Source organism: Gnatocerus cornutus, chromosome 8, assembly GCF_029298725.1.
Source record: "Gnatocerus cornutus isolate USDA-ARS CGAHR chromosome 8, icGnaCorn1.1, whole genome shotgun sequence".
NCBI classification, from domain to species: Eukaryota; Metazoa; Arthropoda; class Insecta; order Coleoptera; family Tenebrionidae; genus Gnatocerus; species Gnatocerus cornutus.
In genome coordinates, this window is record NC_142240.1 from 11,231,570 (window position 1) to 11,256,982 (window position 25,413).

General features: G+C 34.7%; 1 protein-coding gene across 2 annotated transcripts in view; it reads right to left on the bottom strand.

Annotated features, from left to right (window-relative positions):
• Positions 1-25,413, bottom strand: part of Appl (amyloid-beta-like protein) — a 40,379-nt gene that overhangs the window by 7,329 nt on the left and 7,637 nt on the right. For both annotated transcript variants that reach the window (XM_088042977.1, XM_088042978.1), the window contains exons 2-4: positions 9,353-9,553; positions 3,059-3,206; positions 242-463 (exon numbers count right to left, since the gene is read on the bottom strand). In XM_088042977.1, coding sequence (XP_087899103.1) covers positions 242-463; positions 3,059-3,206; positions 9,353-9,553 — 571 coding nt within the window. The remainder of the gene's footprint in view (positions 1-241; positions 464-3,058; positions 3,207-9,352; positions 9,554-25,413) is intronic.

Below are 25,413 nucleotides of genomic sequence, written 5' to 3' on the forward strand. Positions count from 1 at the left end.
TTATCATTTTAATGGAGATTTATGCTTTTCGGCTTTTACGAGTCGCGATATTTTAAGCAAAAGAAACGCGACGTACGGAAAGTGCATATTCAACAAGAACGAGCATAATAAAAAATATTCAAATCGGTAAGCAAGTCGTGGAGGGTAAGAATGAAGCGAGTGTTCTCCATTTTAACGATAGAAAGTTATCCACACGGAAGGAAACAAAGCGATATGTGTGCAGTTCCGTATAAAAACTTGCCTTTGAAGTGTTTGGGACAGCATACAAATTCCACACCACTAAACAAAGAAATGCCACAGGGAAGAAGCATGGCGAAGGAGCGAAGTTGCAAGCCTCGTTCCTGGCAAGCGTTGCCTGCAGTTGCGTTCCATCGAGCAAACGTCCAACAGTTGCTCTGGTTGTGGATGTGGTCGAATAAACAGTTCTCGGGGACCAAAAGGGCGTCCGACTGGAACGGGCCCTCTGTAAACAAAAATTATTCATTAAAATAAAGGAATAAATCAAATTTTACTCCTCCAACATTTCTGAATTTTTTTTAATAGTACCCACTTATTATCCCTTCTAGTAATATCAGCTGCAATTTGGAGAAGATAAAACTGACAGCATATTAGTTTCAAACGGAAACGAGCAGAAACTATTTCTATAATAAATTTACCTCGTTCATCATTAACGACTGATATTTTGATACCTAACAAACTTTCACAGAAAATATCGATTCCGATGATGAGGGCGTAAGATAAAGAGTTTTTGCCCCGAAAGCCGTCGTTTTTTATAGTCATTCTACATAGCAAAGCAAGCGATCTTTTTTGGAAACCGTACTAGGATTAAAAGAGTTTTGTTTGCGATTAACATGAATAGCGCCCTTCAAAAACGCACGTTCATTGATTAAATTCAAAGCGAAAAGTAATTAAATGAGCACGCACTGCTGCGTTTATGAAATGAACATGTTTGGCCTTAACAAAAAGTGCACAAGAACAATTCTTTTCATTGATTTAATAAACAACTGCCATATAATCTCTTTTATTACATAAGCGCCGGCTTGGGGGAAATAAACAGTTAATTTTAATTTCCAAGGTGTTGATTTTCATCAAATATTTCAGCTTAGAGTCTCTTATAATTGTCTAAATTATAAACAAATTAACTTTGTGAACTCGGAAGCAGTGAATTTTATTTTTATTTGTATAAAATTTGCATTAAGAACGCGCTTGATGCGCTGTATCGATTATGTGACTTGAGATCTTTTTGTAAAGTCGTGCATGCAAATACGGGTGACAATATAATACAATTCTCGACCCCTCCAAGGCGCATTTCGCTGCAATTGCACATGCAATGAGACACTTTATATGAGTACACGCCGCTCTATGTTAAACAAGACCTATTTGTTGCTACACGGTGTTGCAGTTTTGTGATTCGTAAAAATGTCTAGTTGCAGCTATTCACATTCTACGTAATTTGAACGCGGAATTCCAACCACTGAATACAGAATGCATTTATTGACAATTCCGTAACCGCGTCCACAATGAATAGCTCCCATATAGGTGGAATTAGTTTGTCTGTTTACCCAACTACTGGAAAAACTGGAATAATCAAAAGTTGTTCCAGAGTCTATACAAGAACTGCAGCCGTAATAATTCAATTCGAGCACACTGCAGATAAAAGCTTTGAATAGGTACCGCTTACACCACAAAGGCAAAACTAGTTTAGTTTAAACCCCTCACGTGTATCTAATTCCACGAATTAAACGATTTTTGAATTCTCTATGTTTAATAGACGGAAAATGCAATAAGCGCAACAATCATATTAGGAGGATCGTGCGAAATGAAATCTCCTGTGGTGCTCTCTTGGATGTTATTTTTGCGAAGGGGTGAGAGATTTGGCGAAATAATTTAATACAGTTCGCAGCTTGTGGCGAAAGTAATAAATCCCTGTCTTGGTTACACCACAAGATGACAGTATGCATAATTGTTTATACTTTGTCATTTCTTATCTTCCTACACCTCCTCTGCGGAACGTGTGCTGTGTATTTGTAGCTTGAGGCGTGCTACATTTACAACAAGTTTCCTTGCGGGGTTGAGGGGTAAATGGTTGCACAAAAATGGGAAATTAGGTGATAAATTTAGGAGCCGCAGCGGTTGTTCGAATACCTGTGAAGTTTACTGGGGACTTCATTAGGCGAAAAATGGTGGATGCGCTAATTTTTGCCAATTAAATAAGACTGTTTTCTTATTTAAGCGCAGAAACATTACATAACACTTGTGTTAAAAGTTTCCACGTCGCTTGATGATCGTTAAAATTAATTGATGACAACATAGAATAATAAAGCCGAAGAATGCACTTTCCTGATGCACTTAATGGCAATAAAGATTCGACGAAACAATCGTCCGTGGATGAAGAAGCGAACAATTTGTCGCGTGAAATGGTAAGAAAAATGTATTTGAAAATTGGATCCATTTATATCTGACAAAAAAGTAATAAAAAATAGTCGCGACTGCCGACATCAAAAATTCACATTTCATATTTCCTGAAAAACGAAGTCCGCATAAAGGTCAGCGAATGGTCTCGAATAAAAATGGGTAAATAAGAACGGTTCCTTGATATTGGATTTCGTGTATGTGGAATAAAGTGATACGAAGAAAATGTTGAGACCCTGCGAATCACCTTTCCAAGACATTGAAACGCGATGCGTCATTCTTTGGTATTAATTGTTGTAATTTTAGGCTTTTTAAGGAAGCTTTCACGAATGACGAATGGCTCGTTTAGTCATTGTATTCTTTGGAGGGATGTCAACCGTAATGCATAATAAAGCATAATGGTTTTGGGTGTTAGAATGACACGGAAAAAATTATATACGGGTTCTTCCCATTCAGTGCTGCCAAGCAGCTACGATACAAAGAATAAGGAAGATAATTCTTTCTGGAGAGATAAATTTCTATCCTGTATGATTAAAGCCGATTGTAAGAAATTGATGGCACCAATTTAATTCTTTTGAAAAGATCAATATTGGCGTAGTCACTAGACAAACAAGGGTATCGTTCAAATTGAATGAAAACAACTCACCTAAACATCGGAATGGTTTAACCCATCGAGCAGTTTTACATTTGCCTCTAGCTTGAGACCCAGGTGTGGAACCAGCTTTACACCAGGATCCAATCTTCAAATAATGACTACTTTCTACGATGTTGGTGATATCTCTTTTCGGGTACACCTGAAACGGAAACAGAGATAAAAAAACAAAATGGATTAATAATAATGATTGATAGAGGACGATAATAACAAATTGGCTTCTTGTGGCAAACTTTACGTGAAAAGTCTTAATGAAATTTTTGTCAAATGTCTATGGTTTTCAAAGAAATCAAACCTAATGATATTTGCCGAGAGGGGTGGATTGATTGATTATCCTTAGCCATTATTGCCTCAAGTGATCGATCCACTCCAACAAAACGTTCGAGGAAACTAGCGGACTGATGGCAGATGTTTATTTTTCTATTATTTATGATGAGCTTTTCTTTGAATGATCGGCGCGCTGATTTCAAGTGGAGGCATTCAGCGAGAAAAGAAAACTTTCAGTGCGAAATATAATGATAATTCAGCACATCGGACATAATCTGATTTGTTTAAGAGGTTTTAATTGGAAATGTCTGATTTGTCTTGAAAATAAAAATTTCTAAAATTTGTCTTTCTCTTCTATAATTATGTTGTTTTGTACCAAACTTGTTATAGAACTCAAATTACCAGAACTGCAAATCTTCGAAATTCTTGGCTTGTTTTTCATTAATTTCTTAATTTAGCATCATCTGCTTTATGGTTGTCTAATTTGGCACAGTTTATAAACAAGCAAGGGCAGTAACCTCCCCAGGTTGTACTATCAAAGAGCTGAAGTTACAATAAGTGAAAGTTTTGAAAATAAAAATTGCCCTTTTGTCATTTTCAATTTGGAAATATTTGATAATTATGAAGTTCGAGGGCAAGAATTTCCTCAGATTTTATTCCCACAGCATTAAAATCATCAGAATTAGTCTTAATACAAAATTAGTCCGATTTTATAGATGCATTTAAAGATCCACCCTTTCTTCAAAGTAAAATGGCGAATGTAATTGAAATCCCAAAAGCAAATCGATTCATTGGTTCGCGTTATCTTTATCAACGTAGTTTTTGTAACAAAAGACCAACACGAGCACGTATTTCTTGCGTAACATTTTATAAATTGTTTTAATTGGCAAGGTGCACAAAAGAACCGTTCATTGGCTTTTACTGCGTTTATTGATAACATAATGAATGGCCGTTTAATTTGAAAATTTCGAGAATCTTAAATTTTAGTTGATTGCACGAAAATGAGAGATTTGTTTATATTTCTATAAATCCAGTTTCGTTTTTAATAAAACCATCATTTATACTTTGTAGATTCCAGTAATTTTTTTTTGACACCTCAATATTCGTCGGAAGTCATTTACATTTGAGAGAAAATTTAAATAAAATTTAACTGGAAATCGTGTGAAGTGTTCGATATCCACAGTATTTCACGCAGTTGAACGGCTTTTAAACTCGCACCCTTGTGATTACTGATATACAAAATTCACACAGTAAAGCGGCAATTTTGGCGATTCATGCTCGGAAACGATTCTTTTCAAGAATTTGATTCTGACGTCATCATGATATCACGATTTTTAAAATGCCAGAAAAGTGCGTAGGCATATCGGTAATTTAGTGGCCGTGGCAAAATGGGCGGAATGAATTAGGTTAGTTGCTATTGCGATAAAAAATTAGCGACCGACATTTGAGTTCCTCCCTTCGTTGAATTAATTACGGTCTTCTCATGTTTAAAATGAATGTTTGCATTGCATCTCTTGTTTTCCGTATCTTGTAATTAAATTGTCAGAGAGATGTTTGGGTTTACGGGAGGGTGTGGTAATCGTCGTAACTTTCGTCCTATAGTATCACAAAGGTGTTCATTGGAATTTGAATAGGAATTGCACGGCGGCTATTGAATTGTGGGAACATCGACCTCATCCTAACATGTACACAATTCCCTCTGTAACTATTATCACTTTGGGTTTCAACAGTTGAAATGCATAATACCAAGAAGACAAAGGCTGTGTTTAATAACTTATGCATTGAGAAATCAATAACGCTTATTGTCTCAGGTAATATTCTCTGTGGTCTGCTTTATTTCAATTAACTAACCACAAATAAGAGTTGATGTAGTGCCCATATGTGCCGCCACATTACTGAGAAATGAAAGATTGTAAGAAGAGCTCGTAAAATAGAGAACAATTCACTGTACTTTCGTTATTTATGAATACATTTTCTCCGCTTTCGCAAAGTCGTAAATATCACCAGTTTAGGATGTGCGTTGCAAAAAGACAGCGTCTCCTCTGTTAATATTACTCTTCGTAGTTCAATAGCAGCGTGCAATTATGCAAATCTCTCAAATTCAAGAAATAACACACAAAAAGTCAAGTTTCATGAACTTGTGCTTTAGAGTGGTTCTGACAAAGTTAGGGTTGCTCAAGGGTACTTTTCAAACTTTTTTCTTATATACTCGTACTAGTTGACTTTGAAAGGCGGAACAAAGTAGACAATAATGATTTATGAAGTAACCAGCTAAAGAATGGACTCATATTTCATATTAAAAAAGAACGATCACAATGTTTTAATCGATACAAGCCAACTGGAGAGACGATTAGAGGTATATTTATTGACTCCGGTGCTTCTTCTTTTCGAAATTGCAACGTATGCATTGTTTAATAAAAAATGACACTGTTTGAAAAACCACCGTAATAAGATTTAATTTCCGACAGTATTTCACGCTCGACGTGCGTTCATGGAAATGCCAATAGAAATGAAAAACCAAGTTGTCATTTACAAATTGAATTCGCTCTGAAACAAAACGATTTATAACAAAGGTGGAATAATAGTAGAAATATTGAAACCAAAAAAATGATTCAACAAACACAATTTTTCCATAAAAACGTCAAATTTGAATCGATAAGTAGGTGTGCATACATTTTTAATAAATAATCAGCTTCCATGAAGTGTCTGCATGAAACGAGTATAATATAAAAAATACGAATATAATTACAGCGCAACAATGCAATCCTGGTACAGTAAAACTTACTGCCTCGAAAGCCATAACATATTTTCAGTGATTATTTCCACCATGAATTTATGGCACAACAAAGCAATAATTTTCGCTTACGCCGTCACTTTCCTAACACAACCGTTAAAACAGGATTATATTTTTCATTACTCGTGGCTAGCGACTGTACCTGTCCACGTTTCATCCGCCCACATTCGATTTTAATCACATTTATAATGCACTCAACTATAATCGAATTTTCCAGGATTTTGCCGTCGAATTTTCCCCGGTTGGTTTGTCATGAATGTGTGACCTTTACTAAGAAAACGGTTAAAACACGAAGAAAATTCATCTGGAGCCCCAAGATAGCAAATAAACTTCCCTCGTTCGAATTAAATTTGAATATGGGGAGTAAATCCATTAACTTTTTCTACGGTGTCGTTTGTTAATAATTTGGGGGCAGGTGTAGCCGAGCAGTGATAATTGAGATGAAAAGTGCATTAAGGGGGATTCAAATTCATTCTAGAAAAATTAAAAAAGTATTCGGATTATTCCCGAGTTTTCATTTCAATGTAAATTGGGTAACCAATAAGATAAGGAATTTCGCTGGATGGCTTGTCAGTGGTCCCAATTATGAAACGAAAGGAGCAGAGAAATAATAAATGGTTTTTGATTGTGATCCTTGAAGGGTGTTATCGCTACGGATGTGAACCTTCCAGACGTTGACCGACGTCACGAGTGAAACGAGGTGGAAGGATCAATAGGGTCCCGAAAATTAAAAATCGTAGATAATCCGGAGCCTCTTAGATGAGTAAAACATGCAATCATTTCCTTGTCTTGGAATTGTAATTACACTACCTCGAACCATTTACCCCCTGACATGCTGACATGACAATGACAGATCTATTGAGTAAAATGCGGGGTTGTAATTACGTTTTCGAGCACCATTTCAGCATACATAATTCCAGAACACGTCGAAATATTACTCACAAATTAAATTTACCCGCTATTTATTCCGGGCAATTATCGTGGGTTTACATAATTTAATAGAACTCTCTTTAGAGAAAATTAAATTTCACAGAAAAACAAAGAGGAATTTAAGCACCACAATCAAACTTTGTGACATTAAGGAAACGTACAGAGGAGGCTAATTTCGTGCCGTTTTGCATTCTCCGACAAACGCAAGTTTTTAATAAAACTCTGACCCAGAACTTGGTTTTTTATCGATGTGATCGGATGACAAAGTGAACGTGTGTTGAAGATAAATGGGAAACTATGGTATGTGGTTGCGGAATTGGAGTTAGTAAACTACGCGGTGCTGAAAATTAAATTAAACGCTCCAGAACAAGCTCTTGGAACTGTCAAAGACCTAACTTGCTCTGCCTATTTCGTGTATCCTTAATTGGTTACTCAAATATATGTCGAATGCTATTACTTCAAGCGAATCAAGTTATTAAGGCTCGATTGATGAAAAATGCACGTAAAAGAATTGTGGTACTGTTGATATAATCCTCCACATATCTCCCAGTCGAACGTCTTTGAGCCAAATTGATTGTAAGTATTCCATTTCTCTTTGCGGCGAAATTCTTTAGAGAATTTGACCCTGCTCGATCAACTTTGCATTTCGTACAAATTCTTTAGTTTTACTATTCTAAAATGCCGGTAATTCTTGTTCCAGCGGAATGCAGGGAATCTTCCGGTCCCTACCTGTCTAAGTTTGAATGCAGAGAGGTATCTGTGACAGCATTTTCGGAAATACATAAACATTCCAAATGAAGTGAGAACTAAATGTTGTTCGTCCCCTCAGACTGTCTTAATTAAAGCTCCTTCATGACACCTTCGCGTGGAATTCGCAACTGCTATTCACACTCGCAACAAAAGAATGAAATTTTCAGAAATGTAATAATTCTTCTCAAGCGCCAACATGTCTTCTAAAGAGAGCTCGTAAATGCAGAAGTTGTAGCGTCGAATGTCGCATAATACGATTATCTTCCAAATACAAGAAAATCTGTGGGATTTTAAAGTAAAATGAACTGTCATAAGATGAATGTTGAATACATGAATCTAATAGGAAGTCATTCGTTCCGTTTTGCGATGGTTATTTTTGGATAATGGGTAAGTTGCTCCATCGATCTGTCTGCAGGAATGATAAAACTTACTTTTTTGTCATTAAAATCTGCAAGTTGCGAACAAAGCGAGTTTTATCACGACTCTAAATTTTATTAATCATAAAATTCATTTTTCGGGTGTAAATTACTTCACTTCCTGTCGGATATTTTTGCTCTTGGCACCGAAATGATACTGGTGATTTCGTATATCCGCCATTACCATAGCAATTTTGCGCACCTGCTGTATTTGCAACATCCAGAATATGGAAAGATGTATACACAGCACCTGGAGATTTAGTTCTGAAGACGTAACAATTAGGAAATTTAAATTGAATGGAAAACTCCACGTCACAACGTATTGTTTACCATCTTAGAAACTTTGCGTTGTTAAAACTAATTTAAAAGATGGAAATTTTTTCCATGAAAAAATTATCCCGGACCGTTACAACTTTTACAATTTTTAAGCTCGTGCGAACATCGAAAATTTAATTGAAAGGTAGTTCAGATTACAGAAGCTTTTGAGCCTGTCAATATCGGTCATCAGGACCTGTCGGAATCACGAATTATCCTTGTTTTAAATCAACTCTGCATCTACATTCTTAGTGTTAACTTTCAGGATATGATATGCGGTTGTATAATGAAGGAGCTCTCTTACTGATGAAAAGCAGGAGTCTCCATAATTCAAATCTCGAGAGAAGCAGGAAATAGCTGTTGGAGATGTAAAAGAATTGGTATCAATGCCATATCGAGGATTACAAAAAATGCAGGAAACCTTTTTCATCACTCCTATCGGTTTGACCCCCGATTTTCCCGCCGTGTAAAATGTCTTTATTGATATGCCCTGTCCCACAACCATAAAAATCTGGTCCCAAGAGTTCTTTCGGCAATTGGCAATATAAACACGTGAATAAAATGCGACGCGAATATTTGCGGAATCGCTTCGCCCTTGCTAGCTATATACCAATATAAAAAGCATATGCGAAATTGCAAGAAAAAGTGCAATAATTTAAGATGAACCTTATAAGATTCCGGCAATAAAATGTCGACACGTTTCGTTCCAAATGGAGATATTCGTCCAATATGTCGCTAATTTAATACCCACTTGTACGAGTTTTCGATTTAGCTTGGTTGGGGCTATAATAATAAAAAAGGAATGGCGTTCCCTACCTTCTTGCAGTAGTTTAATATGTCCATCTTGTCTTTGAAACACGTGGCTTTCGAATAAAGATCCGAGACCCATTCTCCTTGTTCTGTCATGTATTTCGGATGATAGGCTTCCTGACCGTGTGGTCCTGCATCACATAACATTGCCACCTGAGGTTCAAAATGGGAAACTGCACCACTGTTTAAACCACTGTCCTGTAGACCCTGCAACAACGAAAAAGGTGTGAAAACTAGCACTTTTCAGAATAATCGACAGCTAACTAAAATAGACTTTAATACGAAATTGCATGACTTCATTTTCATTTTAGATTGCCCAGTTCCCCGTAAACTTCATTTGAATTATTTTAAAATAAATTTCAATTAATAACAACTAATGATTTGCACATAATAATCAGGAGAATAAATTTATTCGCTGTGGTCAATAATGTGAATTTGATGTTGGTAACCCTGCTTGTCTACACCATTTCCAAGTGTATTTCAGAAAGCGTTAATTGTAATTGTAAACTGACTAAGTTTAATTTCAGAAAGCGTCGATTGTAGTTCAGATTAGTCACGTTAATATTAGAAAATGTCAATTGTAATTCAGATTAGTAAATTGTATTTCAGAAAAGATCACTTGTAATTCCGATTTCATATTAGATATTTACATAATAAGTGCGGAAAGTGAGCAATTTCGCACGAGAGTAAATGTAGGTGCACGAGTGCAAGAAAGACAGTTGCCGACGAGTTGTGTACACTATTTTTCCTACAACCTTCCATCATCAGGAAAAGACCATAAGTCTTGACAATAGTTCATTTCTTATTTATTCTAAATATCACTTTTTACAACCATGAGGTTTTATATGAATAAAAGTGACGTATTCCACATAGTTAGATGGTTGTTGTTTTTGTACATCAATTTACGAAAGTAAAAGTCACTAGTGTGATATGAATATATCCGCACAGACCTGTCAAAATTGTCTTGTCAGAAACGACCTAACCAATTCATGTTTACCATTATGCATGTTGTTTCACAGTGAATCGTCTAGATATTTAAGACAAAAATTCAAGAATTACATTTGTATTTCAAAATAACTGTCAATTTTGACAGGTCTGTGCGGATATATTCATATCACACTAGTGACTTTTACTTTCGGAAATAGATGTACGAAAACATCAACTTTCGGAGTCACTTAACCGTGTGGAAAATGCCACTTTCATATGGGGTCGTAGAAAAAATAAATTTCAAAACCTCATGCAAAAGATGCCGGTCCACGACGAAATATTGCAATGAAATCTCACTAGAAAAATTTGTATTTTTTAAGATTATTTAAGATTTTATGCTGATTGTGAGTAAATCAATTTGAAATTTGTTTATTTGACAGATGTTTGAAAAACTGTCATTGAAACCCTGCAGACGGCACAATTGTCTTGTAAATTTATTGTTAAAGGTACAGACGCCCAACCGACATTAAAAAATTTCAAGTTTGCATGACGTTCTGACATTCATTTGATCAAATCTGAATTACAAATGATAATTTCTGAAATACAATTTACTAATCTGAATTACGATTGATATTTTCTAATATTAACTTGACTAATCTGAACTACAATTGATATTTTCTGAAATCAACTTGATTCTTTCTGAAATACACTTAGAAATGGTGTAGTTGGACCCACGTCTAAAAATCAGAAACAGCTACAGTCTTTGTTCAAAAACTACTTCCAGTCTGGATCCTCCTCCTGGAGAACGGAAAAGGACTCCTGACAGGAAGCGCCATCGATCTCGAGGAAATATCACACGTAGAAACGTGCTGTGAAAATGGGATGTCTTCCGGTTTGAACTGGAGCCCTTCCTTATTAATTAAAGTTTAAAGATAGACACGCGTTCGATAAGACTAATCAGTGTTCTTTCTTCGATTGGGAGAGTTATAATGGCGCAATATTTCCTGTGGGAATTAGTTGGGAGTATGTAGGTCAGAGCGGTGAAATAGGTTTGTCATTATAAAGTGTCATAAATATACCACCAAGTCATTAGCCTAGCGAAAATGAAAACGGTAATAATTACCGAAAGTTATTAGTTACAGTGAAGTTGAATTATTCGCTCGTCGAGATGAGAATACGAATTAGAATTGCGATGTATAATTCCACTTTCATACAAGACTAAAGTAATATCATTTAAATTTCAGCCCTCTAATAGCTTCCGTCCTATAATTGCCAAGTTTCAACAAGCAAAGTTTGCGTACCTGAATTTACTGGCCATATTTTATAATTTCTGACAAATCGGTAGTCATAACTAATTCCTAATAAGGCCCTAGTTTAACAACTTTATTAATAAAATCCAATTTCGCCCAAGTTTTTAACTCTTTAAACATAAATTTGGATTTCTTCGTCTTTTATATTTCATGTCGGAGACATGTCACAGTTGTGTTATTGGTTTTGCCATCTAATTTCCTTATACCAGAATAATAAACCGGCAGCTTTGCCATAACCCCGAAAGCGCCGAATCGATTTTCACAAAGCTCTAAATTTTTAAAATCCCTTTACGTAATGACGAATTTCCTTGAAATGTATGCACGGTAGGACGAGACGACTTCATAAAAGGTCGAGATGATCGCAACGTCTCTAATCTGGTATACTTTAAGTTAAATAATCTTTATCCGTCCGTTTTTAAGGGTCACTTTCCCAGCTTAATGGATCCTGACGCATGCACACCCTCTCTGTGGAGTCAAGTTAAATTACACTCCGGTTAATTAAAGTCCCTGGTCGATGTTTATTCTCGCCCAGTCCAATGTGCAACTGATTTCGAAGCTACTGGATTGCGCATTAATTCAGGATAAAAATGACATGCAACAATTGCGCCAGTCATTCATATTTTATTGACACGTTTCATCCCACAAATATGATAAATGGGTCTTGTTATATTGAATGAGGCCATTTCGGGATTATTAAATCATTTTACAAAACCGCGGAATTTATGCGGTCTGTCGTGTGGACTAAGATGGAAGCATTCCGAAATTCGCCCCCAACTATGAACCAATTAATTATGTCGAGTGGCATCCGGAAACGTTTTTTCTTACTTTTATAGTGTTGCAACACGATGAAATTTGTCAGTCATGAATAAAGAAAAAGAAGTTGCAAATGTGACAGCTGGAGAGTAATATTAGACTTTCATTTCTGGCTCAAATAATTTGACAAATTACACTTGTGGAAGTTCGAACGGAGCGCTTTCTACCGCAAGTGACGAATAATAGTTTTGATTTTTGTTGTTATAAAGATTGACAGTTATAAATTACCACAACAAAATTTAAAAACGCAAAAAATCTCAGTTTAATTACTCTATGATTAAACAGACAAGTTTGTAACGCAACCGGCGCTTTCCAGCGTACTCCTAAATAAATTGTATAGTGCTTACACGTTCTGATAACGACGTTAAATCGATAACCGTTCGCTAATGATTCAGTCGATTTCCTTTTAATGCTGCTTTTAACAGAAATGCATCATAAATAATTGTTACAAAATGTAATTTTCAAATAGCTGTCTTGTCAACTTTAATATCCCGGCGCATCCACCAAAACGAACCTTATTATTCCATTCTTTATGGAAAAGGTTAAAGGCAACAAAATCGTCAACTTCATCGCAACGATTTGTAACATTTACATTCACCAAATTGGAAAGTTGTTGAGCCAAACACAGCGATTTTAGAATTTTTTGTGTTGAAGACGAAGCAAAATTTTCCGACATCCTTCACTAAAATTCATAATTTTGATAATATTAGTGCTACAGCGATGAAATTTGAGAAACTTCCTCTTTGTAAGTCGTAAATTAACTCTACCAAATTACACAATTGTAGAACGAAAGATACAAATTTTAGAATTTTTTAAACAAGAAGAAGCAAACATTTTCGACATCCTTCACTAAAATTCGTAATTTTGGTAATTTCAGTTCTACAGCTACGAAAACTTGGGAAGTTACTATGTTAGAGTCGAGTATTAACTCTAGCGAATTTTCAAATTGTTTCACGAAAAACACAAATTTAGAAAATTTTATTTTAAGGATGAAGCAAAAATTTCCGACATCCTTCACTAAAATTCGTAATTTTGATAATTTTAGTACTACAGCCATGAAATTTGGGGAACTTCCTCTTTGTAAGTCGTGTATTAACTCTACCAAATTGCACAATTGTAGAGCAAAAGATACAAATTTTAGAATTTTTTTTGAACAAGAAGAAGCAAAAATTTCCAACATCCTTCACAAAAATTCGTAATTTGGTAATTTTAGTCCTACAATTAAGAAATTTGGGGAAGTTATTATGTTAAGAGTCGTGTATTAACTAACCAAATTTTAAATTGTATCAGAACACAAAAATTTTAGAAAGATGAAGCAAAAATTTCCGACATCCTTCAGTAAAATGCGTAATTTTGTTAATTTTAGTCTACAGCTATGAAATTTAGGGAAGTTAGTATTATTGGGATATGTATTAAATCCACCAAATTGTAAAATTGTAGAGCTGAAAACACAAATTTTTTGAAATTTTTATTTTTAAGAGGAGGCAAAAATTTCGACATCCTTCACTAAAATTCGTAATTTTGGTAATTTTAATGCTACAACTAGGAAATTTAGGGGAATGACTGTTTCAGAGTCGTGTATTAACTTTACTAAATTGTAAAATTGTACAGCGAAAGACAAATTTTACGTTGGATTTCAGATATCAGACACACTTTCTCAGACGCTCTCCTCACGCGAGTGTCTGAAGTAGATTAGAAACCTAAGTGAATAATAACCGCAGCTCGTAAGGTAGATTAAGATGCATGAAAAACTAACGAACTGTAAATGATACTTGTGTTGAGAAAATTCGGTTACAGTAATCACATATTTGTACATTTTTAAAGAAAAAAAGACGTGAAATTTTCGACGTTCAGTTAAAATGCAAATGAAATCAACACTGCAGCCGTAATGAAATGCGCAACCTTTATAAAACTGAGTAAATCAATTCTTAATTGGATTTTTTCCGTTAGACTATCATTGCCGGGATAACGGCGAAATAGCGAAGTTTATTAAATATGGAAATCTAATTCCAAAAAAGTATTTCATTTGGGCAAAAGTAGAAAGGTTGTATACATAATTTCGTGAGAATATCAGTTGTGGGCGGATGTTGCAAGAGAAGGATGTACAAGTTTTAATGACATGTTGGCAGCACTGTCATGCTTTTTCAACTTTTCAGAAATGTACTAATTCTTGGATTGACATTTCATGTTTCACGTCTTCAATGTTTTAACATTGGGCGCATCCACCATTTTATAGACCCCATTCCCAGAAGTGTCAGGAAAAATCAAACCTTCAAGTTAAATTCAGCAACAACAATACAATTTATTCAGATTCAATAAAAACTTTTTTTACTTAAACCGTTCCAACAGAAAGTTTTTTAAAACCGATAGCATTATCGACTTTCCAATAAACCCCCTCCAAACACAATCCAAAGAAATGAGAAAAATTTCTAGCGTTTGCTTTGTTCTATTTATGGCGATATTTATTTATTTAAACTCGTAAATCTGCTTCAACAGAGCAGTCATAACAAATGTATAAAGTTCTCGTGCAATTGTGCAAAGATTTTTCTTCTTAGCTTCTTTAAAAACACTTGGAAATAATTTTTCCAGGTAGCATAAATCGCATACACTAGTACAGTTGTTTTTTCAGATGATAAATGGGAAATTTCGGTTCAAAATATCGTCATTCCAATGGAAATAATTTAATCTGTAATGTGTTATTATATGGCTCACGTTTAGCCAACAGATAGTTCGTTCAACTGGAATATGATTAAATTATGTCCGGAACAGAAAGCAAATATTGCTATTTGCTCTAGGTTTATGACACCAAAATGTGTGGTTTAGTATTAATTTGATTCATTAGATACAATTTGCTTGTTATGTATATTAATGAAGACGCCTTTTGCCTGATCGACTTTGTCACAATGGAAATTTTAATTTTATTATCACGTTTGCTCATAAAAGGCGCGATAATTTGTTAGATACTGAAAAGTTTCTTGAGGGTGAAAAGAGAACCCCCTGTAAACTGCTGACAGAAATCAATATCAAAGGCAGTATGACTCATGCCTAGCGTTCTAGCTGCCAAACCCTAAACACCCTGTTCCTTCATAAAATATTCCCTCAGAATGGAACATTTATCTCTCTTCAAGAACCGAGCATGTGACTCATTCCGTCTCATCATTTTATGACGCAATGCAAATTTTGCCTTTGCGTGATTCCATCAAGTCCAAGCTTTTTATTATTAAATTTGTTAAGGGCTGAATCATGACTAAATTTGTTGGAAGTATTACATTTACCAGGAAATTTCATCAAATCATTGAAGTTATACGAAATTTCATTGTGCAGATTTCAGCAAAAATAAATTATTCAGTTCTGCGGAAATAAATAAACACAATTCATGCTGTGTACAATTTTTGCACAAAACGTACAACATACTCGCTAGTTTTAAATTTTTGATGGGTCAGACGTACCAGGGCTGAATATTCGCGACTCAAATCGATAGCCAACGCACGCGAAATATTAAAATTTTTATCCAAAATCTACTGCAACGGTCGTTCTGACGAGTTTCCAATTTTTACACGTTAGTATTAAACCCACTTGGCTATTGTTATTTTACACAAAAGACGGCTATTTTAAGAAAAAATATTTAATGTTTCATAAAAGCACTCGCTGAAGATTTATATAAAATTTCCATTCCTGAAATCTTTCATTTAAATCTCTTGTGTTAGTCCAGGTTAATTAGAGCAAAAAGCAAAAAATCAAGCAAAACAACGTGTATAAATAACCTGCGCTTATTATTAAAGAACTTTGAATAAAAGAAAAACAAGGAAATAATTGTCATTCAAACCAAACAATCAGTTATTGAAATTGTAATCTTGAGTTGTCGGAAACAAGCCACTAAAATACTCTTGAGAGAGGAACAAGGTTTACAACGTCAACAACCTTTAGTTAGCATTTGAAGCTGTAAACATGAGTTTAGTAAATAAAACAAGAAACAATTCGGCACGAAATTGTCTAGGAAACTTATTTGTTAAAAAAAACTGACAAAAACTTGTCCCGGCGCATCCACCATTTTTGTCATTTTCTGCTAACAAATCGAAATTTACACAATTGAAAAACATTTAAAAAATAATTTTAATAGATATACGAAAAGCCTTTAAAGAATTTAAAGGATCATAAGAGTTTTGAGTATTTCAGGACTTTGACAGAATTTGGAATCTTAGTAAAAGATTTCAAGCTATTTTCGCCGATTTTCCGCTCTTTAGTTGTAAGGGTTCGGAACCTGTTAAACTTTGTAAAATTAATTAAAAAAGGAAACCGTTCCAAGCACCAAAAACACTAATTAAACTTAAGATTCGCGAGTTTTTGCGATATTCGAACGAAAAAGAAAAAAAAGGACGATAATGTAATAAGTTCAGTAGCTACTTAAAATGTTAACAAGACCATATTTGTAGCTGAAAGCATGACTTTGTCACATTTTATGTTTCCATCAATGTACTCATTTTCGGAGGTTTCTCCATTAGCGATTTCTTTCATTCCAGAATTTCTTTTGAAATAACAAGGTTTTTCTTCGTAAAAGAGGAACATTATCTTTGTGAGCTCAGAAGATATTCAAATTCGACCGAACAAGAGAGAAAAGACGCAAGCAGTGACAGGAAGGATTCTTATATTTAATCCTGTCATTTGCCTCGTTCTAGCGTCACACTCATTGTTTTCGAGCAATTTGTAGCAGTGTCCTAGTCATTCGTCGTTTACACCCTTCTTGGGGAAATACCATGCGAAGCTTAGCCATACTTTATCACTACTTGGCTCCTCCACTTCATCAACTGGCTTAGTTACCACCCAGTGAATTAATTTCGAGCTACAAACTATCACAAAAATGTTTTATCACGACATGGAAATTTAATAATGGACGAAAACGTTTTCATGGAACAAAGAAGGCATTAAAAGTGAGACAATGTGGAAAGCGACGTGTATGAAAAAAGCCGTATTAAAACCATGAAATACGAGCAATGAGGAGCTTTACCAGATTATATCTTTATGACCCAACTTAACTGGTCCATGTCGTCTTTTTAGCCCGAACTTATTGTACAATATACCCCGTCGATCATGTTTTATTTATCGATTCCTCTAATTTATGTAGTTGAACGAGCAATAATTTTTCCTAGGTTATTGTGTACCCACAAAATCACCAACAAATTCCTATGCTAATATCACGAATAAATAGCGCCGCTTGTTCTGCTTTTGACATGAAATATATATGGAAATACAAGCACTCTTCAGTTATTTCAAGCCGACAGAGGGTTGCAGTTATAGTTTTGTAGCGGTTAATCGACCTTTTTTTCATGACGAAATGAAGAGCGACTAAGAGCTGTCGGTTAAGTGCATTTCTGACTTGGAGAGCTCCCCTGGAGAATACTGCCACCCTCATTCCTGTAAATTACTATCATCGCCCCCAAAACGGAACCTATAGGTTGTTCGGAAATCTACGAGAATTATTACTTCAAGAGCTTTACTTACTACAGGGAAATGGCTTTCAAGCGACCGAATTAACCCTCGAAATTATATTAAATTCGAGTGTGAATCGTAACCGAGAGGGCGGTAAATATTTAAAATTTTCTGAATTTATTTCCGAGGAGGGTGTTGTCAGCATCACTCACGAGTTCATTTAAACATGTGAAACGCTTATTCTAGTTTGTTCGTACAACAAAAATTATTCAGAGAAAACTAAATTAAAATTTTACCAAATATTTAATTTAATTTATTATAATAATATTATAATAAATTAAATATATGTATAAACAACAGTGGGATAATTAATTTTGGTAATTTAAGCGCTACATCTATTAAATCTAGGGAAATTACTACTTTTCAATCCTATATTAACTCTACAGAAATGAAAAATTGTAGAGTAAAAAACACAAATTTCCTTTCGAAGATAAAACAAATATTTCCGAAACCTTTCAATAAAATTCGTATATTTTAAATTTTTATGCTACAGCTATGAAATTTGGGAAAGTTACTATTCCTGAGTCGTACATTAACTCTACCAAATTGCAAAATTGTAGAGCAAAAAACACAAATTTTAAAAATTTTCATTTTGAAAACGAAGCAAAACTGTCTGGCATCCTCCACTAAAATTCTTAATTTTGGTAATTTTAGTGCTGCAGCGGTGAAGTTTGAGGATGTTACTAATCTTGAGTTGTATATTAACTCTACCGAATTGCACAATTGTAGAGCAAAAAACACACATTTTAAAAATTTTCACTTTGAAGACGAAGCAAAAATGTCTGACATCCTCCATTAAAATTCGTAATTTTGGTAATTTTGGTGCTACAGCGTTGAAGTTTGGAGAAGTTACTAATATTGAGTCGTATATTAACTCTACCGAATTGCACAATTGTAGAGCAAAAAACACATATTTTAAAAATTTTCATTTTTAAGACGAAGCAAAAATTTCTGACATACTCCACTAAAATTCGTAATTTTGGTAATTTTAATGCTACAGCATTGAAGTTTGAGGAAGTTACTAATCTTAAGTCGTACATTAACTCTACCGAATTGCAAAATTGTAGAGCAAAAAACACACATTTTAAAATTTTTATTTCGAAGTCGAAGTTTGGGGAAGTTACTAATCTTAAGTCGTATATTAACTCTACCGAATTGCAAAATTGTAGAGCAAAAAACACACATTTTAAAAATTTTATTTCGAAGTCGAAGTAAAAATTTTTAACATCCTTCACTAAAATTAGTAAATTTAAGAAAGTTGCCATTGTTGAAGTTGTTATTACTTCAAGAGCTTTACTTATAAGAGGGAAATGGCTTTCGAGCGACCGAATTAGCCCTCGAAATTATATTAAAATCGAGTGTGAATCGTAACCGAGGGGCGATAAATATTTAAAATTTTGTAAATTTATTTCCGAGGAGGGTGTTGTCACGATCGCTCATGAGTTCATTTAAATATGCGAACCACTAATTTTAGTTTGTTCGTACAACAAAAATTGTTCAGAGAAAACTTAATTAAAGTGAGAATTAGTATCAACATTACAATTTTACCAAATATTTAATTAAAATATGAACACAACAGTGGTAACAACATAAACACCGAGATAATGGGGATGTTGGCTTGACAGTTTTATATTCGTTTCCGCATTTTGTTTAATATTAAACTGCCAATAAATTCGGTGGGTATTTTAATTTGTTCAGCGCAAGGGGAGATCTAGAGATCCCATGCATTTAAATAATTTCGAAAAAGAAATGATTCCAAAACTAAAACCTAAAGAATCGCGGAAACAACCACGACATGTCGGAACCGGAAAAAATTAAAGAAATTTACCACAGTTCCATCCTGTATCAGCCGCAGGAAATTGTTAAAAATACGACAGTTTATTTTGATTAATGCACACAATCAATCACAACCTATTGAAAATTCGATGAAAAGCAATTGTTTACCGCTAATTAAACGCCAGTTTGTTGTTTAATCACTTCGAGAATGAATTAATACCGTTCAACCCACTCGACTTCTTAGTGGCTTGCATGAAGCTATCGCTTGCAATTGCAGTATTTTCCTGTTCGTTAGTTTCGCTTCAAGTACCTGTATCTATTCATTAAGACTTTAATTAAAAGTTTATTTATCTTCGGTCTTCAATCTTCTGGTTTCCGTGGAAAAAGTACAGTATTCAATTCGATTAAAATACGATTTTGGCGAGTTCTTACGTGGAAACTACAATTCCAACAATCGCGAAGTAGCGTTAAACACTCAACAAACTTCGAACCCGTAAAAACGTCATTTTAAATTCTAAATCTTGGGGAAACAGGAAATAATTGAAAATCAGCGAGGTGTTTTATTGGAGTTGGTCTATCGGAATATTCCCAAAGTTAGTGTCTTTAACACTAGACTTGGAAAGTAACTCTTGTCCGGGGAAAAAGCAAACAGCCAAATCACGTTATTTCCAATTCAAGATTTTTAAACTTCCACCATCAGCACAACAAAAGGTTCACTGGAACAATTAACTTTGCACGCAAATCTAAATTCGGTAACGAGCTCTTGTTATGAAAGGGAAATGGTAGACTCCTAATTGCAGTCAAGGAGTGTCCGCGATGATGCCACACTATGACAGGAGAATAAATAATAACTATTCTTATTTTCTTACCTGTGTGGTTAAACCTAACGACGTAATCTCACAGACGTGAACGTTCATAGTTTATTTATGAAACGTACACGCGCCCACGTCTCTTCGTAAATTGTGAAAATGGGTCGAGTTTTCAACGTCTCGCAAACAAGAAGCTTGTTTACAGAAAAAAGAGGGAACAAAATGTATCTTCACTTGATATTTCGTAATAACGAATTTGTTGTGTTTAACATTATGTTGGATTCTCTGCAAGTTGATATGAGGATTGTAACGAATACCCACTGTAAAAAAAGACGAATACAAAAATAAAAGTAACGGAATCCCATCAAACTTAAACTCAAGTTCCTGTTACGAACTTCGAGAGAAAACCGAATGATATTAAATTGGAAAGAAACCAACGGAAGAAAGATCTGGAGTTATACAATGTTTTCTACGTTAACAATGACGGGTTTTCTAGTAGGTACTAATATGCACGGTGAAAAATAAAAAGGTCATGATAAATATTCAATAAGTTTAGATCAGAGGATAATTTTATAGATGACTAGTCTCAATTGTTCAGATTTCGAAGATCGGAAATAATTTGTCATTTAGATCGAATAGAATCCGAAGAATGAACGGAATGTTTAGACTTTTCATGAAACGCCACGCGGACACACAGTGTTGTCAACCGAACACAACTTCTTTATATTGGTTATCAAAGTTTGGTCATAGAATTTACGACCTTTCCAAGACGTACCTTCCGACGTGATCCACGAGAAATTTTATTGACTACGGAAAACAACAACCCATTAAACGAGTCATTACTGTTAATTACTTTCTTCAGTGTCCATTAAAAAGTCTATTGCTCTTTTATGCAACCTTTTATCCGATTTCCCTCTTCCAGATAAATCATGGAAACAAAATAAATGTTGGCATATTTTTATTTCACTCTTAAAAAAAGTGGAAATTATTGTATTAAATAACGCTAAATTTTTTTTGTTGAAGGAAACAGTTTTCACTATATAACAGATTTAATCACCCCACAAAAACCAATATTGTACTACGTGTTTACATCGACATTCCCTTGGATACAATAGTACCAATGTGCTAATCAATAAATATTTACTGCTCGGAAACGTTTCTCCGTCTTCGTCTTCGAATTAAATACCCATCTTTCGCATACATTATTAAATTGCAGTTCATTGTAACACTGAATGCTGAGTAAGTGGATTTCCCTTACTTTTCCTGCAATAAATCCATACACAAATGAATACAAATCCACGTCATTTTCTCCGATTCAAATTCTGGGTGCGTATTTTAGGCCCGAGATTTTCCCCCGTTGAAAAAACTAATCGATACGAAGCAGATGTTAAAATTTATTTCGTCGCTGCCAGGAAAATACTAACAATGTAAGCACTGTTTTGAAGAGTCCAAAAAATAGATGAAACTCTCAACAGAGGTCTTCTTTTATTTTTGACTGTGCAGACAGTTTGTTTTTCATTATATCAGAAGCAGGAGCGAATTTAATTGTTTACGATTAGTTGATGCTTTGTCGGACAGAACAGCAAACTGTTTGGAATGAAATTTTATAGTTCACGTAGTTTACTTTTTCTCTTAAATAATTTATTGGTCGTTGAAATTTGCTTACGTGTTTGGCAGTTCTTTGGGGATGTAAACTTTGCTCTCGTAAAAAAATGGTGGAGGCGCCGCGCCGGGCTCTGTTGTATCGCATTCTAAAGATTAATATTTCAAGTGCGGGCCTTGTCCTAGCTTTAAAATTGCTCAAATTAAAATCAATTATACTTTAGTTTCACGTATTTTCGGCAGATTTATTGCCCATAAATCGAACGAAATATTTTCATGTGCGATTCATTTATCGCAAGATCCTCCGTCATTGATTTCGACAATGCTTCCCATCTTCGCCATTATTGCAGCCATAAATCGAAAATAAAACAGAATATCCCCCGACATAAATTATACACCCAAATCTCCGTCAAACAGAACGACCCTTGTTACTGTTTTGGGTCAAAAAGATTAAATTTCGCATGTGTATTATTAAGTACATCTAAAGTTGTTGGATGGTCCATATTATAGCATGTTCCATTTGGTTAAACGCCATATTTTTTCCGATAAGTATCAGTCGGGCAATATCGGTAAAATCGTGATTGCATTCATAAAAGAGAAGTTTCTTTATAATAAAGCCGTCTCAGTCGAATTCGTTTTGAGTCTGTGAAGTGAATAAATTGATTATACCTACAAACTCGTTAAATTTTGTAAGTTTATTAATTCGTATTATCTAAGTCTTTTAATCCCATTAATAAGTTTATAGTCGATTCTGGAGCGGTGAAATTTTAAAAGTGCCGTTTCCTGGATAGAATGATAATTAAATAAAATACTGAATACTTTTAAGGATCAGGCTGCGATACTAAAATTGTTGCTTTTACGGGACTACTACACCACTTGAATATTAATGCCACCCTTGAGACAACAGCTTTGGAAAATTTTCATTTTAGAGCAATTGCCCCCTTTTAAGGCGCCCTTACATTAGTCATCGAATCAATAGACGTGGGGTAATTCCTACCCTTTGGATATTATTTGACGAAAAATACATAGAAGAACAAGATTTCGTTGACATGAACAGTGCTAACTTTAAATAAGTTTGATTACAACATGGCACGCAACTCCCCATGGGGGACTATCGAACCCCTTTGCTTATGCGCAGTGTTTAACCACCTCTGATCATAAGATACATGCAAAATTTGGTCAGCACTTTTATTTAAACCTGAGGGAAAACGCGGATATTATCCTCGGCTCCGCTGTAAGTAGATATTACGATTTTTTTCCACCGCAAACCGAATAAAATTTCATGGAATATGGCTCAAGTTCCCGCACGAACACGTTCTTAACGATGAAATTATTTTTTTACGGAATGAGAACAAGTTTAGTGATAAAGTATAACGTGGGTGTATTAAATAATAAAAAGCACGTTCGTTCCTTCTTTCTTTCTTTTCAGGTTTGGGTTACATCTGCTTTAATGAAGTACAGAAATAAAAGAACGATATTAACTGTTATGAAGCTTATCTCGTAACAAAGAGCTTGTGTGACACTTTCTAAAGGTGGAAACAGACGGTTTTTGTAATGAAGATGGCATTTGCGACGGCTGACGTGGGTGGAACCCACGTTGTTTGCACCGAAATTGTGTCAAGTCAAGTTCAAGATCTACTAAATTGTTGCGCAAATTTCGCGAGAAACGTAATAACTGTTATGTAAGTCTTACCAAGATGATCAAAATTATAGTAAACCCAAATCGTCGAAAATGCCTTTCTTAGTTAATTAACGAGAATGAGCCTTCGAGGACAGTCACGAACCGCTGTACAATTTCTATTATTAAAAATCTTATATAAGTTAATAGTATTGATTACTCCTGATGAAGCTGAAATCAATTTTGTAATACTTGGTTTCAATTCGGGCTTTAGTTGTGGTGTGGAACTTATTTATGTATCCGCTGTTCTCTCAGTAATCGGAATCAAAATTAAAGTTTCAATTCCTAAGCGATTTAATGGAGTTGCGCATTTTATTTCACCTTTAAAAATGACAAAATTTATGAGAGTTCGCCGGCAAATTGTAAAGATCAAACTTCAAACAAAACTAACTCAAAGCTAAATAAAATTTATAGGTAACGCAAATAATGTAATTTGTAATCGTGCAGTTGTAGCTTTAACTTTAAACAGATCATACAATTTCTATTGTTGCTGCAGATAAACTGAGTAAAATTAATTGCAGCCATTTGGACCTGACACACTTATCCAATGGGAATAAACTGCGGTCTGAGTTGCAACCAGAAAACGTACATCATCGGGTTAAAAATGAGCGGTTTAAAATAATTGTTTGAATGGATTCTAAATCTGCGTTCATGCATAATTCAAGATAGGTAAAGTTCTTTTAATTAAAAAAGAGGCTTTATCTGAAAAAGCGTGTGAAATTACTAAATCATAAATTAATTTAAATACGCCCCGTCTAGAATTAATTAAACTGGGTTCTAGAACTTGAAAATATTTTCTTTGTAAATCGACCTGTAGAAATTTCGTTCGACTACCTACATGTATCTAATTAATTTCGGTATTTCTGACAATCACAGGAGTATTCAAACACATTGTTGAATTAAATTGCCTTATCCTGGGAAAACACGCGTTATTGATCGGAAGACAGGAAATTAAATCAATAATTGCATCTGGTCACGACACCATCAAACTTTGAACCGTTTAATCATCCGGAATTATCCGAATATTTTAATTCGCAAACTTATCCCCTTATAATAAGAAAGTATTTCTGTATTTTCCGAAGCGATTGCACAAGTTCCATCCCAAATAATCCCATAAACAAGTAACGCAAGTGGAGCGAATTCTTTCGAGATAAGGAATTGTTAAATACTTGGAAAAGTAAAGGCAGGCAACGAAACAAAGTTCTCTCAAAAGCAAATAGCATTTCGAAACGTTATTTCAGTTATGGACGCCCACAGATTACAATGCTTTGTGTACATGACAACCACAGCCCGATAAAATAAATAACGTTATTTAAAAAAAAACACAAAAGTTACTACAAATATTGACTTTATCGAAAATTTAATGTTTTCGTCTAAATAGTTCACGATCAAGCGACTTTTGAACTGGTACGGCAGCCGGAAGGCAACATATGCTTATTATGCTAGAACCAGGTCGTTTACCTGAAGAAAGGGTCAGTTTGCATGTCGGTGAGACATCGTAGGTGGACTGCAACACAAAAGGTGTTACCGAAGACTTATGCTCCGTTCGAATGTGTTGAAACAGCGGTTGGTTTCACGTGCTTCACACATGTTTTGATATTTATTATAGACGGTAATTATTTATTAGTGTCTTAATCGGTTTTACATTTTCTAAAACTGGAAGGA